Consider the following 16,342-nt stretch of genomic DNA (forward strand, 5'->3'; position numbering starts at 1 on the left):
TAAGAACGCTACTACAGGGAAAATACCCACGCCACTACGTGATAAAACTATTGAATAAACATTTTTTCAAATCAGAAAATACTAACAATTTATAACTAAAAAAGGTTCAAAATGGTAAATTTGCAAAGTTAAAAGGGCCTTGCTGAAAGTCGTGGTACCTTCCTTCGTTTTACAAAAAAGTATGAACACTTCGCAAAAACCGTCACTTCTTATTTTCATTAAAAATGAGAACCCCGGCAAAAATACAACAGAAACGACACAAAAAAGCTTCTAGGTAAAATAAATATAAAAGCATCGAGGTAAAAAAAAACAAAAACAAAAAACAAACATTTAAATTTATTAACAAACAAAACCAGCATTATCACAAGATCACAGAGGTAATAAATTGTGTCAATTTAGACAAACTGTGCAGAGGAAGATGGGGTACAAACAAAGCAACAAAACATTGAGCATACAAAAATAGGAACAATCAAAGAAATAATTTCAAGCCTGGCAATGACAGTCTTTACCTGGAAAGGTAGCAAGTCTCGGACCTCATCCATGTTAGTGATTTCAAAAGTAGGCGGCTGGGGAAATGGGCCTTTCCCCGGATATGAAGTGCTCCTTCGAAATTTAACAGGAGAGATTACTTGCTGGGGTTGATTAAAGGTAGGGCTCGGTTTCCTTCCAGGAGGCATCCCCACGCCCATTTGCTGGAGCGGATTTAAGCTGGGTACACTACGACCCCGATTCCATGCAGAACCAGCTGAAGCCGCCGCATTGGCGTTGGGGTTCCACCCTTGACCCGGTGGTCCAGGAGGGGCCCCGGTCCACGACCCGAACCCTTTCGCGTATAACGGGTGATTCGAAAGAGATTGTTGCCGGCCTAACTGTGGAGGGAAATTATGACTAGCAGTAATGGCCCTCCGCGTCTGGTTGTTCTGATTTTGACCCATATTCCCTCCGAATAGTTGCTGTTGTTGATTGGGAGAAGGGAAATTCTGAAATCCCATACCGTTCACTCCGGCCAAATTCGGTACGAACCCATCCTCAATTGCGGTAGACCATAAGGCCCCTGCTGGAGTTGCAGGTTCGGCCGGATGGAAGAATGCCGGAAGTGACGGTACCGACTTGCTGATAGACGTGACGTGATCAGCCAGTTTTTCGGAAAGATTATTTACGTTGGTGCTAGGTGGTATGTCCGTGTCTTTGGCGGGAATAGATGAAGACGCGTTCTTGTCAGTTGAGGTCGTGGTGGTGGTCGCAATCGCGTCACCCACAACTGACGATACATTTGACAATTCATCCCCAGTAGAGCCGCCGACAGCTGCCGCACTTTTGTCAGAGGACTCATCTTGCATTGTAGCACTATAACTTTTCGTCTGGATATGGATGTCGGTTCCGTTGCTGCCGGTCGTAGCGGGGTTGGACGAATAGAATAGAGTGTTTTGATTCGATTTTGGCGAATTCACGGATATCTCGACTGCACTTAACCCGATGTTCGTATTGCTACTTAAACTAAATTCCCCCATTAGTGCACGTCACTGTCCGGAAGGCCAGTAGAACAGTGTCCCGTGGCTCGGTTATGTCATACACATACACTTACAGTCAAATTGTGAATATGAACACTCAACCAGTGAACCACCAGCCCACTTTCATGTTAATGTCACTGTATCTGGCAGAGCCGACCTCCGACCACGACACCCGAACACGGGCGATCTACGACGATGAACGGACGGCGCGCTCTAGCGCTCACAAATGCAGAGGGTGCGCCGTCGCATAGGGCCATTCCTGCGCGCGCACCTGATCGAACAGCTGATGACGACACTTTCAACGACACCTCTATTTGTAAATATGCCAGGATTGCCAAGCTGGATTCGTTATCTGGCCCTGATAGGGGGCGCCACGGTACATATCGATATACTCGGCTTTCCGGACTAACTGGGGAATTATTGCATGCAACTTAAATTCATAGAGTGTGTAACAAAAGTCTAGAACATTTACAGTATCAAATGTTTAACTCAAACATTCGTTATTCTATGTTTGCAATTAAATAATGCTTAACAGTCAAATCATCTCAAATGATAAATACATACGTACGATACAGTAACATACAAAAAAAGTTTTATTTTGAATATGTTTATACTATTCATCGTATCACTTGTTGAAAATATGATTTAAAGAAAAATCGATGGCTTTAGAAAAGTTCTACAGAGAAAACATTAGAATTTTTTCATGAGATACTGCAAGCTTTCCATTTTTGTTAAATACTGAATAAACGTCATCCGATTTTCATAGATATCCTTTAGATTTTTTACCATCATTATTAAAAAATTTGTCAAGTAATAAGCTTAAATAGTTACTCTCACTGTATTACCACAAATAATATAGAATCCGAAACTTTAATGTGGGTAGTGCGAAAACTCATCTAAATTCACGCCCACAATAGCAAGCGCTTCATCACGAGGAAGGGTCCGATTTGGGCATGGTCAATAAAGGAGTTTGTTAAAAACCTCAATGCATATTTAACTGATTCCCAACTGTCCTAGTTGCGAGGAAAAGTGGGGCTACCCTGGGAAAATATTTATACGGGGTGGCCCAGAAACATTGATATAAATTATTACGGACCTGCAGAGAATCAATAAATAGAGCGATTGAGCTAAGAATGCCTTGTATAAACTTCCTTGATTTTATTTTTCAAGGCGTGTAAAAATTTTTTTCATAAAATAATATATATACATATATATATATAGCTATTACCTGAAGAAATTTTACATCGCTGGTAAAATCCATAGGGCAATAATCATTAGTATTTTAGTTCTCCCTATATACGACATCCCATTTTTTTGAATTACTTATGCTATTGATCATTAATTTCCTAAAGTTTGAATGATTTTTTTACGTCAAAAGATTTAGTGCCTCTTGCACTCTTTTTGCATCTATAATACGTTCCAAGCTAAATTAGGAAATGACGTATAAAGCAACTCATTTTTTTCTTATTAATATTCAGAAACCTACATGAAAAAGGTCCTGAAGTTGCACAAAATGAATTGGAAATTAATAGCTTTTTTTAAATTAAATAGCTCGAACTAGCTAGCAAATGAAGTTTCAAAATTAATATTTAATTTTCAGGAAATTAACAGCCTGTGGCATAGTGCAAAAAGTTTGAGGTGCCAAAAGTGAACCTGACTTCAGTAAAAGTACCGTCATGTAGATTTTTAACAACGACTTGTAAAATCTAATTATGTAGATTCTAAAGAGTAAGATAATGTTTTCCAATGTAGATGAAGTTTATTAAAGTTTCTTCATTACAATTTGATATACCCTATACTGTTCTTAACTAGCTGATAAGTAGAGCCGTTTGTAACATATTGAGGATCCAAAATCGACCTAACTTTTTTATTAACTCGGATTCCTGACAATTTTTACGATAATCTTGCAAAATAAGTGTATTAACTTAGAACAGAGATTAAAGATGAACTTATCATATTAAAGAAAAACTATTATCAGTTTCAATAATCAATTTTTGTATAAGACTTGTTTAACTGAATCACTCTATTTTTACACCTTGACACGTAGTGTTTCTCAAACGCCCAGTATGAACAGCAAAAAATTGGGTTAAATAATCAAGAATTATTTATTGAATATACAAAAGCAACCAATTCTGAACCAAACCATCCAACTTAACATCAACGGCGTTTGCCCTTCTTTTTTTGATTGGATTTCTTTTGATGTTGATGTTGAGTCTGCTTGCCATGTGATACTTTTGGGGATGGTTCTACCCCAGAACTCTCCGGTGTTTCATCCACTTTTTTAGAAAAGTCGCTATAAACAAATACAACATTATTATAATAACCGTTCGCAAAATCAAAAAAACCTACAATTGTTCACTTTGACCATGAGAAGTTCCTTGAGATCCCTTAATAACTTCCTTGTTCCTCCGGTCCCTTTTCTTTTTAAAACCCGTTCGCTCATGCTTGGGCAACCATCTCTCAGGGTCTGGTTGCATAGTTGAATCGTAATTCTTGGGTAGCTTACCTTTACGTTTCTTATGTTTTCTTTTTCTTTTACCATCTGAATCGGATTTTGGAGTGCTAAGAAAAATGTTGATTAAAGAAGCATGTGACCGAATATAGATAAGCTGTTAAGGAAATTTAGTCAATATCGACTTGACGAGACTAATAAACATAATAACTTACATCACTGAAAGGGGAGATAAATTAGACCAAATAAGGAATAATTTAAACGTTAGAAACGAAACTTAGGGTTAAGTTGAAAAATAAATTTGTATAAAACGGTTTAACTGCATTTTTGAAAATGAAATCCTCAACAAAATACAAAGCAGGAAATCAACTTTCATTACATTTTTCAACACAAATAATTTCTTACCTTGGAGTTGAATCATTTCTAACTCCTGGACTTTTCTTAAAGTGAACAGGTGCCAATGTTTGAATATTTTCAATATCAATGCCTTTTGAAAGCTCCTCAACTGTGGGAAGCTCCCTGCTGAGCTTAAAGGCTTTTTGTGTATCAAACTACAATTACATAGTCCTTGATTGGTATTCCATAACAAACCAAAAAAAAAACATCATTTTTTTTTAATATACCTGTGAACATGCGAGCACCAACTGGGCACAGATTTTTTTATCATCTTTATTAGAAGCTAATAATTCTTCCAGACTATTAGCAGCCACTTGAGGATGGCCATTTCTAATATGGAAATCTGCAGCTTGCCTCCAAAATGTGGACAAATCACCTGATTTCATCTAAAAACTTTCAATCAAACTCCCCATTAAATTAACCACATGTTTCTCACCTTTTGCTTCTTATAAAACTCCACAGATTTTTCAAAAACTTTCAAAGCAGCAGTCTCATCCCCTATAGCCAAATATAGAGTGGTCAAAGCTCCCACTATGCCAGGTTTATAAGTGTCCTTTCCAAGATTCTCTAGAACCCTACAAGCTTCTACTTTGCTGCCCTTCATCAAATAAAATTGGGTAATACACAAATCCACATATAACTTGCTGGTTTCATTTCTTGCTCCTTTTTTCAACAATTCAATTGCCTCTACAATTTTGTCAGCTTTCACTAAGTTCAAGGCTCTTATAACATTTACAGATGTGACCAAGTCAGGCCATGTTGACTCAATTGTTTTGCAAATTTTTTCACATTGGTCTGGCTGGTTAATGTAGTAATTCAATATTGCATTATTCAAAGCAATGTATTTGCGTTGTAAGGAAGGAAGTTTGTGGACTAAGGCCTCATTTAAAGCAACTTTCACCTTCTTCTTTGAATCAAACAGATTTTGGTCCTTGTTAATACAGACTACATTATTGCTTGCTACAGCTTGTAAAGCTACATCTCCTAATTTTAATTTTAAATTAGCACTATACAAGGATTGAGCTTCTTTTATGCGTCCTTGTTTCTGGTAGACAAATGCTAACTGAATCCTATAAAAATAATTCACTTATTGAAAGATGCCTTTAACATGTTGATTGCTTAACTTGAAATAATACTGGTGTATCCAGCTATTGGTCATAGATGTTAAACCTTAGGTTCTTTATTGACAGCTATGAGAATTAAACAGTAGGAGAAATTAAGTTAGCTAAAGTACATAAAGGCACATGCAAGTGTGAATTCTCTGTTCCTTTTATCTGTAGATCATTTTTTGAACTAAACAAAATAAAAATAACTTAAACATTTTTCTTAACAGTGTTTCATGTTTTTTTCCACTTTTTCTTCAAAAGAATATATTTTTCTTCCAAATACTAATTTTCTGAATTTTTTGAATATCTAAGTAATCAACATCTTAATTCCATTTGACTTACCGAATTAAAGCCAATTCAATATCAATATCCTCCTCAGCAACATCTTCATCTTCCTCCAACTTCTCTCTGCAGAGTTTCTCACATTGTTTCAACTTCTTTTCAGCTTCAGCATAATTTTCCATAGCAATTAACATACAAGCTTTATTGTAGCACAACTCATAAGGACTCTCTTTCAATTCATCTAAATCAACCTTAAATATTCATTGTCAATGATATAAAAATGTTGTATTAAGTAGGTTAAATACTAACTCTATCATTATCACTCAAATAAACCATAGTGGCATATAAGTTAGTGAGGCGCTCCTCCTCATACTCATCATCAGTGTTTTTAATAATGCCCTGATAAATTGAGTGGGCCTCCTTATACTCCTCCAATCGGTAGTGAATTTGAGCTTTCAACTCTCTTACACGATAGTCAACTTCATCTTCAGATTTGTTAATTGTCACTAAAGCATCTTGAAGCTTATTCAAACGATAGAAACTGTAAGCCTTCTCAAAAATTAAGTTCCTAAAACATGTAATCGATTAGTAACTTTCTTTAAGAGTTATTATGCACTTACTGCAAGTACTCAGGATTCTTTTTTATTTGAGTAATAACTTCTTCAAACCTTGATAATTCAATTAGGCAGACAATTTTGCTGTGAAAAGCAAGAAATTCATGCGGGTTTAGGCCTAAAACTATAAAATACGAGAAAATAGGGAATCCATATGCCTGAGCTAAGGACCACTAGTTACTTTTATTTGCGGCCTTCAGGGCTCGTTCGTACTCTTCATTTTGGCTGAATTTCTGCAGTTCTGCATATTGGGTGGATATAGTTTTTTCTTTTGCCTTTTTTTCAGTCATAACTTGTTATTTTCTATAAATTTAATGTATTTCAAAATCAACGTTCTTGAGAAAAAATGATTTGGAGTTTTGAGGTTAGTCATGTCACTTTAATGACAGACGTGAAATGAAACGTAAATAATACGTGGTGAAAGTAGGTGTAAGTATGGTTGCCTAGCATTTAAAAAATTTGAAGTAGCACACATTCAAAAGTTACTATTCAAAAGCACTAGAAAATAAAAATGATTTAATGAGAATATGTCTAGATTTCTCTACACTTAAATGTCAAAAGTCTTAATGTATATTTAAGAATTCGCTAATGTAGATATAAATAACGAAAATGCAATTAGAAAGGTGTTTGTACAAGAATAAAAATGCCTGTCTCAATATGGCACTGGCCCTACGCATGAAATTTTTTATAAATCTTATAACTCATTTAACTTACTTTTTGCACAAAATTAGTTCCACGTTGTCAACAACGATGAACTATAAGACGGTTAACATCTTATCAAGATATGAAATATGTCATAGTTATTGTAAAACTATGAAAAAATGATTCTAATTTGCGTAAATACGGATCTGTGCTATGTTTTTGCAAAAGATTTCATTTGTTTTTCTTTATTGTATCAAGTTAAAATTTCAGTGAAGTATATTCATCAAACTTGCAAGCAACCACGGTGTAAATGGCTTTAAACGCGGGTTTTCCGAATAAACTAGGCGCTTGGGTTGCAAATTTTTTCAAGAAGGATGTGAAACGTAATTATTTACAACTTTCCTTTTAACAAATATTGAATCAAACTTATTTTTTAACTTACGTTGCAGGAATGTTTGCTAGACAAACTTCGAACAATGGTAAGTAGTAAAAAAATCAGAAAACAAATAATAATAAGCAAATTATATCAGAAAATATCACAGGTTAGGTCACAATAACACGCAAAAAAATATATAGATAATCAATGTAAGAGCTGAACATTTTCCTAATAAATAAGTAAAACCAATAACCATGTGAGAGCATAATTTATAACCAAATACGTATCTATAAGATTAGTTTTTAAAAACACCAATCCACAATTAAATAATTTTAATCATATGTACATATATGTCGATGTCGTTCACTGTACGTATCTACAGAAGTCTCCATTTGTTGAATTTCTATACCATTTTATTCGTTAAAAAGGTAAGTTCAAGTTATTGTCATGAGATGTCGCCGGAGTAAAAATGCAATATAATAGGATCGTATTAAAATAAAGGATGATTACTAAAAAACCTCAAGTAGGCATTTAAATATCAGAGACATGTCTTAGATAAATTTACCTATTATCAGATGTTATTGAGATGTTTGATGGTAAACAGCAAATGATTCAATTAACGCCATACGTTTACAGTCACAGTAGTAGTACGACTTTTTTTTATGGTTACTCGTTATAATAAAATCATAATACGTATTCTTGATGTTATTAGATATAAGATATATATATATATATATATATATATATATATATATATATATATATATATATATATATATATATATACACAGGGTGTCCGTTTTATAAGCTCAACCATGGGAATCTCGGTTATTTGAAGAGATATGAGGTCGGTTAAATTAGGGCAAAGTTGCGCATTTTCGAGCTTTGTAAGATGCCTTTTGAAGAATTATAAAATTTCCATTCCGGAAATATCCGGAAAAATACGAAATTTTGAAAAAAGGTTTTTTATTTTTTTTCTGGACTCATTTGAAGAGATAATTGAAAATGGCTGGCACATTTTCGTAGTCATTTTTTCTCCTTGACAATATGACAGTATCAAATTTGAAATCCGACGTTTCAATATTCCGGAACCATCATCAACTTTATTTTTTCTTATGGGCGCCATCTTGGATTTTCACATTTTTGGATTCAGCTTTTTTTTCTGATTACGATGATGTATCACATGTTAAGATTCGGACTTGTTAGATTTTTACCCTAATTGGCCAGGATTTAAAAACCGCCACGTAAAAAGGCATCCACTTAAGTCAAGTGAATACAAAACTAAATGAACCTTCAGTCCAAAAAATATATCATCTTAGTTTCCAATATGCTGAATATGCAGTTATATTAACATATAGAAACACTTTCTAATTTTATTTTTATATAACGAAGATAAAAAAACACATTTGATCATTTATTTGAATTTGGTTGAAAATCTAAACGATGTTTTTCCACCGATACCATTTTTCTTAAACATTGTTACTCTTGTCACTTGACATCCATATGTACGTATAGGAAATATGTTTACTCGTCTACTCTTAATAATGCGTTATTTGTTCTCATTTTCAGCGATTTTTAATTGGGAAGATCCTCTTAAATTGGAATCTAAATTAACGGGAGAAGAAATAATAATTAGGGATCAATTCCGCACTTACTGTCAAGAGAAATTAATGCCTAGAATAATCGAAGCAAATAGACATGAAAGTAAGCACAATTTATACATATTGCCAAATTATTCAATAATAATTTTAAAATTTTTAGTATTTGACCGAAAAATTATGAACGAACTAGGAGACATAGGTGTTCTAGGTTGTACCATTAAAGGATACAATTGTGCGGGGGTTTCAAATGTGGCATATGGCTTGCTTGCCAGGGAGGTAGAAAGGGTGGATAGCTCTTACCGATCTGCTTTCAGTGTGCAATCTTCCCTTGCCATGGGAGCTATTTACATGTATGGTAGTGAAGAACAAAAGCAGCAGTATTTACCACTAATGGGTAAAGAAACACTATACACCTGGGTACAAAGAAAACAAAATCCTGAATATATAAAATAGGTTATTTTCTTTTGGGCTAAATTCTCCACCTCATTCCAATTCGAGCAAAATAAATAATTTAAATGCTTAAAACCACCCCTAGAGAGTGTTTTTAAAAATTCCTTGCGTTTGACACTAAAAACTCAACACTGAATTAATAAACTGGCTTTCATAAAAGTGTTCATTCGAGATTGGGTCTATGATTTTGGACGTTCAAGAGATTTAGATGAAGTAAGGTCTTAACTGAGACGATTACTGGAATTCCTGCTTCATTTTATTATAGTATCTTTAATGCTATTTGTGATAAGCACGTGTGCTTGCAATAATCCTAAGATTGCCCCTTCCACTCATTTATATAATGAATTTTTCTTATTCCTTGCCGAAGTTAATCTTTCTGGGGCAGGATCGGACTATTTTTGATATGCAAATGTCTCTTAATTTGGACTGCCAAGGCGATTTTCATCGCTTTCATTTGATTTATTAGATAGGTTTAACTATGGAAAATAAACAAAAATGATTTTTACTTAACTTATGTTTTAGCTAAGGGTTTATTAGTTGGCTGCTTTGGCTTAACAGAACCAAACCATGGTAGTGATATTGGAGGAATGGAGTCTAAAGCAAAATATGATTCCTCGAGTAAAACTTATATTTTAAATGGAAATAAAACTTGGTAAGACTCTAAAATGCACTACACACTCAATTATTTATCGTGTTGTACGTTGAGCTTCTGCTACTTGGTTAGCGGTTGGATGAGTGAAAATTATAAATAGGGCATTTTATTAAAGCTCAAGACTTTTTAACAATTGCGTAAATTGCGAATATTTGTTTCTAACAACCACTCTATATACTATTTTCTTTTTTGGTTAATTCTTTTTCATTCATATAAACATGCAAACCTACTCTCACAAAAAAAGAGCTGCAACTACCTTTTAATACTTGTATTCATATGTTTTTCAATTAGTACCTTATATTAACTCTCCTAATCCAAAACATACGATTTTCCTTACGATCCTGTAGTTTAACTTAGAATAGTCACGATAAATTGTTGTATATACACATATGAGCCCGTTAAGGCAACAATGTTGATTTAACCACAACAATAAAAAAAAAACTTTAGGATCACCAGTTCCCCAATCGCAGATATACTAATAGTGTGGGTTATATGTGAGGATGGTAAAGTACGAGGTTTCATAATAAACAGAAAAGAGCATGGCAGTGGCCTGAGCACCCCCAAGATCGAAGGGAAGTTTTCCTTGAGAGCTTCTCCTACTGGGATGATTTTAATGGACAATGTCAAAGTACCAGAAGACCATTTGCTGCCCAATGCAGTGGGAATGAGCGGTCCTTTTGGGTGTTTAAATAACGCCAGATATGGAATTTCATGGGGTGCATTAGGGGCAGCAGAGGCCTGCTTGCAAATAGTAAGGGAATATACCCTTGAAAGGCAGCAGTTCAAACGGCCCTTAGCGCAAACTCAGCTTATGCAGAAGAAATTTGCGGATATGGTGACTGAAATTGCTTTGGGGCTTTCAGCTTGCTATCACGTTGGGAGACTAAAAGACAAAAATGAGTAAGTATCTGATCCATTACTATTTTAGTGAACTTTTACGTATGAAGCTGCGAACAATGTACGTAATCGATTCTCTATTTCGTGTATAATTGAGTACTAATTACAAAATCGATAAAAGACCGTATAAGTACATTAAGGTAAGTGGTATTTGTTTTAAACTTACATAAAAAATTAAATACGAATATCATAAAAAGAAGTATTGAGTATATTTTGAAATTATAGGAAAACTATAGGACGTCTCAAAAAAGTTTATCAGTCTTTATGCGGACGATTATTGAATAAAGCCGTGTTAATCCGAAAACATCACTTTCCACCATGTAATCCATCAAATGTTTACGTATCACCATTCCAAATGTTCAGACATTAATAATAGTCCAGTTAATCCCAATTTCTGATTGTTAGACAACGTTCCTTCCTTAAGGAAACAATTTCTAAAAATTCTAGGCACACCAATGAGATGCTTTCATTGCTGAAGAGAAATAATGTTGGCAAAGCATTAAATATTGCTAGAAATGCAAGGGATATGTTAGGAGGGAACGGCATCCAGGATGAGTATCATGTGATTCGGCACGTTATGAATCTGGAAGCAGTAAATACTTATGAAGGCAAGTTAAGTTAATATAAGTTTCAGATTTATTAATCTTCATTAAACACAGGTACCCATGATGTCCATGCTCTAGTTCTTGGAAGGGCAATTACTGGATTGTCTGCATTTTAAAAATATTTGTAGAAAAATGTACCTACATAATACACTTTTTAATCTTTGAGTTTATGTGTTTAATTTGTAAGACTCCTTGGTATTAACATAGTCTAAAAGAAAGAGGATAGGTATAAGTGATTTGAGAAAGTTCAAATAAGACATGCGCGGCTTAAAAACGAAACATGCTATAGTGTACTAAGCGAGGCTTTCACTACACCTTACATAGTAGTGGATCATTTCTTCCAGAAACAAGTATATTTTTAGTGTTATTTGTGACTTTGCTACCAGACGGGTGTGCACAGACATTGGAGTGCGCTGTTCTTACACAAAAATACCGAACACTCATAATGTCTGAAACTTCGCGGGTTATGGATAGTATAGGGATTTTATGCACTGCAATAGTGGGTTTTTGCATTTTGAAATTCATTTGTAGAGTCATTTATAACAATTTTTTGGACATCGCATTGGGTATCAATGCTGCTAAATTGAAGGAAACTGGAAAGTGGGCTGGTAAGTATTTTCATTTTATTCAAAAATATATGTACATCAACGAGTACTTCAGAAATTTATTTTAAACTGAAATGATCACTTTAAAGAAATTTCCTTTTATGTTTCGGTAAAGAGTTAAGAATGTTTATTAAATTATTTTACTTTCATTCTCAAATTAAAAAAATTAAAATTAATTTAAATAAAGAAACTATTCATATCCTAAACAAATAAAAATGCAGCTATACATACTTTCTCCGGTAATTTAACTATGAACATGCTGATATCATCCATTCATTTTAACGCCGCCTGCAATGAAGAAAGTAGAAAGTTCCATTCAACTTGACCGCACAGATACAGACGAATCAGTAGGCTGCAAGAAGAATTAGAATGTCGCATTTGTAGTATATAGTTTTATATGTTTTCAATTATCATAGACGAAATTTGTAACATGATTGCGTCGATACCTAAATTGCTGATTGATCTATTTATTAAATTATTAAATATTTCGACATGACGTTTGCAATATGGGAAACAGTCGATGTACACAATACGGCACTACTGAATAATTTAATATTTGAGTATTGTTTCAATGCTATTTTAATTGTAAATTTAATAGATCCGTTCAAACCTTTGCTTTAAGTTGAAGGTTAACGGTTATCAACAATATATTATATAGGTTGACTATAACAATGTTTTTATCAAATGTTTTACAAGGTACATACTTGCATTTGTACTTGTTTTGTTAATCGAGGGTAATCAATAAGGTTTTAATTGGTTTAACTTTGAACTAATGCCTTGATGTAACAATCAAATTTACTAAACAAAACGTTCCGGACATTAATTTTTTGCCAGTAATCAAAACTCCATCAATAATTTTAAAAATACTTGGGTAACTTCCTTACTGAATTAACATCATGTAACTGAAAATTATTACAGTTCTAATAAGATAATTTTAATTTTTCAGTTGTAACTGGTGCCACGGATGGGATAGGAAAAGCTTATGCCGAAGCTCTTGCAAAGAAAGAGCTGAACATAATATTAATCAGCAGAACCCAAGAAAAACTCGATGATGTAGCTTCCCACATAGCCCAAAAGTACAATGTTGAAACCAAAACTGTGGTAGCTGACTTTACAAAAGCCGACGAAATTTACCATAACATTGACAAACAAGTACATGGTTTGGATATTGGAGTATTAATCAATAATGTCGGAATAAGTTATCCATACCCTGAGTACTTCCTGGATAGGAAGAATGACGACGAGCTTTATGATAACATCATCAAGTGCAATATCATATCCGTCACAAACATGTGTAAAATTGTTCTCCCTGGAATGGTAGAGCGTAAAAGGGGGGTGATTGTCAATGTTTCCTCTACAACAGCCTTAATCCCTAGTCCCTTGCTCAGCGTGTACGCTGCTTCAAAATCTTTTGTGGAGAAGTTCTCTGACGACTTGGCTACTGAGTATTCCAGACACAATATAATAATACAATGTCTGTTACCTGGATACGTAGCAACTAATATGACAAAAATCAAATCGTCCACTTGGATGGCACCATCTCCTTCCAAATTCGTGAGTGAAGCTCTTGCTACCATAGGAGTAAGAGAAAAGACTACGGGATATTTTCCTCACACTCTGCTAATAGGGGTGATACACTTTATGGACGCTATTTCGCCTAGATTGTCTAGGTGGTTCCTATTAAGAACTATGAGTAATATTAGGGTTAGAGCACTTAGACGACAAACCTAATAATTTGTATTCTTAATGTTTTATTATTTATTAAGGTACCTTTAGCAATCGATCCTGAATCTAATTATTATTTTTTAATGTAATAGATGTCTTGTTTTTTTTTCGACCTGCTGGGATAAATTTTATTACTGAGATGTTTTTTTAAAAATTATCGGTGAGGTGTATGATTTAAAAGTGAAAAAACAAAGCAACTTCAGGCTACACTGCTTTGCTTTTAAGTTGCCGGTATATTCGGTTATGATTTTGAATGAAGGTTATCAGTTGAATATTTTTTCCGAGACAATTTGGAACCAAATTATAACGCGTTCGATTTCAAATATTCGTATATTAATTGTGATTTTTGAAATGACAGAAATATATTATACATTTTGAAAAGTTTTTTTACATAAAAATCTTCCCGGCAAAACGATATTAGATTTGAAAAATGCATCAGAATGCCATTGCAATATAAGTAACACTTTGAAAAGTTGTAACAAAAGTGAAATGAAATTTTAAAAAACTAATAATTGTCTTCCATATACGCTTAGAGATAGGGAATAATACGATTTGGTAGGGTTTAATAAATGTTTACAAATCAATATTTGAAATTGATCCATTAAAAGCAATCCTTTGTAATCTTATTATGCATACTCTTGCCAGTTCAATTATAAAAATGTTCTACACAAGGAGATTTTTTTCAAAGAAGTTTCTCCATATATTAGTGGTACTACAATTAATTATAGAACCAAAATCTGTACGACCCTGACTGTCTCTTCCACCGTATAGATACTATAATGTTATGGTGAAAATCATAGCTTAGCTGTAACTCATTTACTATGGCAAACATTTTTTAGAAAATATTACTCATAATATTTAATTGTCATTCTTTTAAAACCAGAAACCCTAGATTCAAAACTTTCTAAATAGATATCTTTTTGATATCTAATTCAGACATAATATCATTAAATTATTAATAAAATCAATGCTATAAAATTTTATTCACCATTTTAAACCCAATTCTTCATAAATTACAATGGTTTATAAAAGTAAACTTTTCTCGGTTGCTGTAATTTTATAGCTGACAAATCTTATTTAAAAGGTGCTGTTTTTAAATTTCTGAACCTTTTTTTTGTATACCTCCAGTTTCTTCAATATTTGTTTTTTGTTTATTTTTATTCATTTGCTCATAAGGTACAGGTTTTAAGCAAAATCACTTGTGTTGCAACCAAAAGCAATATTTAGTTATTATGAGTAATTCAAAAAGGTGTTGTTTAAATAATAAAAAACATATTTGTTACATATGTGATGAATGTGTGTTTAAAAATTCTAGAATAACTATCATAGAGTGTGTTAAAAGTATCTATCTGCTATATTTTGGCTTGATGCTAAATAAAAATGATAAACTTTGGGCTCCTGATTTTGTTTGTAAATTGTGTATTGCATATTTGAGATTACGGAAAACCGAAAAAAAACGCGTTCAAGTTTGAAATCCCAACTATTTGACAAAAACCAAAAAATCATCTAGATAATTGTTATTTTTGTAGAGTCGATATAAAAGATATAAACAGTAGAAATCGAATTAAATGGCGGTATCCAAATACTGCATCTGTGTAGCGTCCCATACAACATTCGGTTGACGTTCCAATTCCTTCAGTTCTAGTTATTGACAATGTATCTGAATATGAAATAACAGAAAATGTAGGTTCTGCATCAACAGAAACTGATTTTGAAAGTTTATCAGACGAAAAACCTGAACCCTTGTCGCAAAATGAACTAGATGATCTTGCAAGAGATTTAAATCTTTCTAAGCAATCATCAGAATTGTTGGCATCACGGTTAAAAGAAGAAAATTTACCTTCTCCAGGCGCAAAAATTACTTTTTATAGAGGACGAGAGAAAAACTTACGCTGTTTTTTTGACCATGATGACAAAATTGTATTCTGTTTAGAAATCAAGAGTTTGTTGATAATTATGGGTTTGACGCAATATGAACCAAATGAATAGTGTTTGTTTATTGATAGTTCAAAACGTACCCTCAAATGCATTTTGTTATATAATGGAAATAAATACGCTGGAACATCTATTGCTCATAGCACAAAATTGAAAGAGGAATATTGTAGCGTTTCATTAATTTTGAAATTAATTTTGGAAAAATTGAAGTATCATAAACATCAATAGGTTGTGTTGATTTGAAAATGGTTAACATTCTTCTTGGTCGACAAAATGGGTACACTCAGGTCCCATGTTTCATATGTTTCTGGGATAGCAGAACCAAAGATGATCATTGGGTAATAAGGAATTGGTCTTTGAGAGAATATATGACACCTGGTAAACAAAATGTGATTCACAATCCATTGATATCTCGAGACGAAATCATCCTACCATCATTACATATAAAACTAGGAATTATAAAACAGTTTTCCAAATGTGTTGACAAAAGTGG

General features: G+C 33.5%; 4 protein-coding genes across 5 annotated transcripts in view; 2 read left to right on the top strand and 2 right to left on the bottom strand.

Annotated features, from left to right (window-relative positions):
• orb2 overlaps positions 1-1,733 on the bottom strand; it is a 51,562-nt gene extending 49,829 nt beyond the window's left edge. The window contains exon 1 of the mRNA XM_066302473.1: positions 510-1,733. Within this exon, the coding sequence (XP_066158570.1) occupies positions 510-1,511 (1,002 nt within the window). The 5' untranslated portion in view covers positions 1,512-1,733. The remainder of the gene's footprint in view (positions 1-509) is intronic.
• A 1,859-nt stretch (positions 1,734-3,592) lies between these two features.
• Positions 3,593-7,159, bottom strand: Srp72 (signal recognition particle 72). Of its 2 annotated transcripts, XM_066302475.1 has the most exons (10): positions 7,076-7,159; positions 6,543-6,664; positions 6,368-6,485; positions 6,057-6,315; positions 5,808-5,998; positions 4,796-5,429; positions 4,587-4,745; positions 4,369-4,514; positions 3,861-4,073; positions 3,593-3,804 (listed from the first exon to the last, which is right to left on the bottom strand). In XM_066302475.1, exons 2-10 carry the CDS (start codon positions 6,649-6,651, stop codon positions 3,669-3,671), a joined length of 1,965 nt encoding a protein of 654 aa, XP_066158572.1. In that variant the 5' UTR covers positions 6,652-6,664; positions 7,076-7,159; the 3' UTR covers positions 3,593-3,668. The 2 variants fall into 2 exon arrangements, with proteins under 2 accessions (XP_066158572.1, XP_066158571.1); XM_066302474.1 differs by lacking the exon at positions 7,076-7,159 and having other exon boundaries at positions 6,543-6,813.
• Positions 7,160-7,186: 27 nt separating this feature from the next.
• LOC136350595 (glutaryl-CoA dehydrogenase, mitochondrial) lies at positions 7,187-11,749 on the top strand. The gene is made up of 8 exons (XM_066302480.1): positions 7,187-7,386; positions 7,453-7,482; positions 8,949-9,083; positions 9,141-9,374; positions 9,953-10,082; positions 10,530-10,982; positions 11,427-11,587; positions 11,639-11,749. Exons 1-8 carry the CDS (start codon positions 7,314-7,316, stop codon positions 11,698-11,700), a joined length of 1,278 nt encoding a protein of 425 aa, XP_066158577.1. The 5' UTR covers positions 7,187-7,313; the 3' UTR covers positions 11,701-11,749.
• A 143-nt stretch (positions 11,750-11,892) lies between these two features.
• Positions 11,893-15,316, top strand: spidey. Its single transcript, XM_066302481.1, has 2 exons — positions 11,893-12,192; positions 13,136-15,316. Exons 1-2 carry the CDS (start codon positions 12,030-12,032, stop codon positions 13,918-13,920), a joined length of 948 nt encoding a protein of 315 aa, XP_066158578.1. The 5' UTR covers positions 11,893-12,029; the 3' UTR covers positions 13,921-15,316.
• The last annotated feature ends 1,026 nt before the right edge of the window (positions 15,317-16,342 follow it).

Source organism: Euwallacea fornicatus, chromosome 3 (assembly GCF_040115645.1).
Source record: "Euwallacea fornicatus isolate EFF26 chromosome 3, ASM4011564v1, whole genome shotgun sequence".
Classification (NCBI taxonomy): domain Eukaryota; kingdom Metazoa; phylum Arthropoda; class Insecta; order Coleoptera; family Curculionidae; genus Euwallacea; species Euwallacea fornicatus.

Excerpts from the sequence above, each read along its gene's own strand:
- Srp72 (XM_066302475.1), bottom strand. The coding sequence starts at position 6,651 with ATGACTGAAAAAAAGGCAAAAGAAAAAACTATATCCACCCAATATGCA. Across the intron at positions 6,316-6,367 it reads AAGAATCCTGAGTACTTGCA|GAACTTAATTTTTGAGAAGG; the intron begins GTAAGTGCATAA and ends TACATGTTTTAG. Across the intron at positions 3,805-3,860 it reads CATGGTCAAAGTGAACAATT|CGACTTTTCTAAAAAAGTGG; the intron begins GTAGGTTTTTTT and ends ATTTGTTTATAG.
- LOC136350595 (XM_066302480.1), top strand. The coding sequence starts at position 7,314 with ATGGCTTTAAACGCGGGTTTTCCGAATAAACTAGGCGCTTGGGTTGCA. Across the intron at positions 7,483-8,948 it reads TAGACAAACTTCGAACAATG|CGATTTTTAATTGGGAAGAT; the intron begins GTAAGTAGTAAA and ends TCTCATTTTCAG. Across the intron at positions 9,375-9,952 it reads GCAGTATTTACCACTAATGG|CTAAGGGTTTATTAGTTGGC; the intron begins GTAAAGAAACAC and ends CTTATGTTTTAG.
- spidey (XM_066302481.1), top strand. The coding sequence starts at position 12,030 with ATGTCTGAAACTTCGCGGGTTATGGATAGTATAGGGATTTTATGCACT. Across the intron at positions 12,193-13,135 it reads GGAAACTGGAAAGTGGGCTG|TTGTAACTGGTGCCACGGAT; the intron begins GTAAGTATTTTC and ends TTAATTTTTCAG.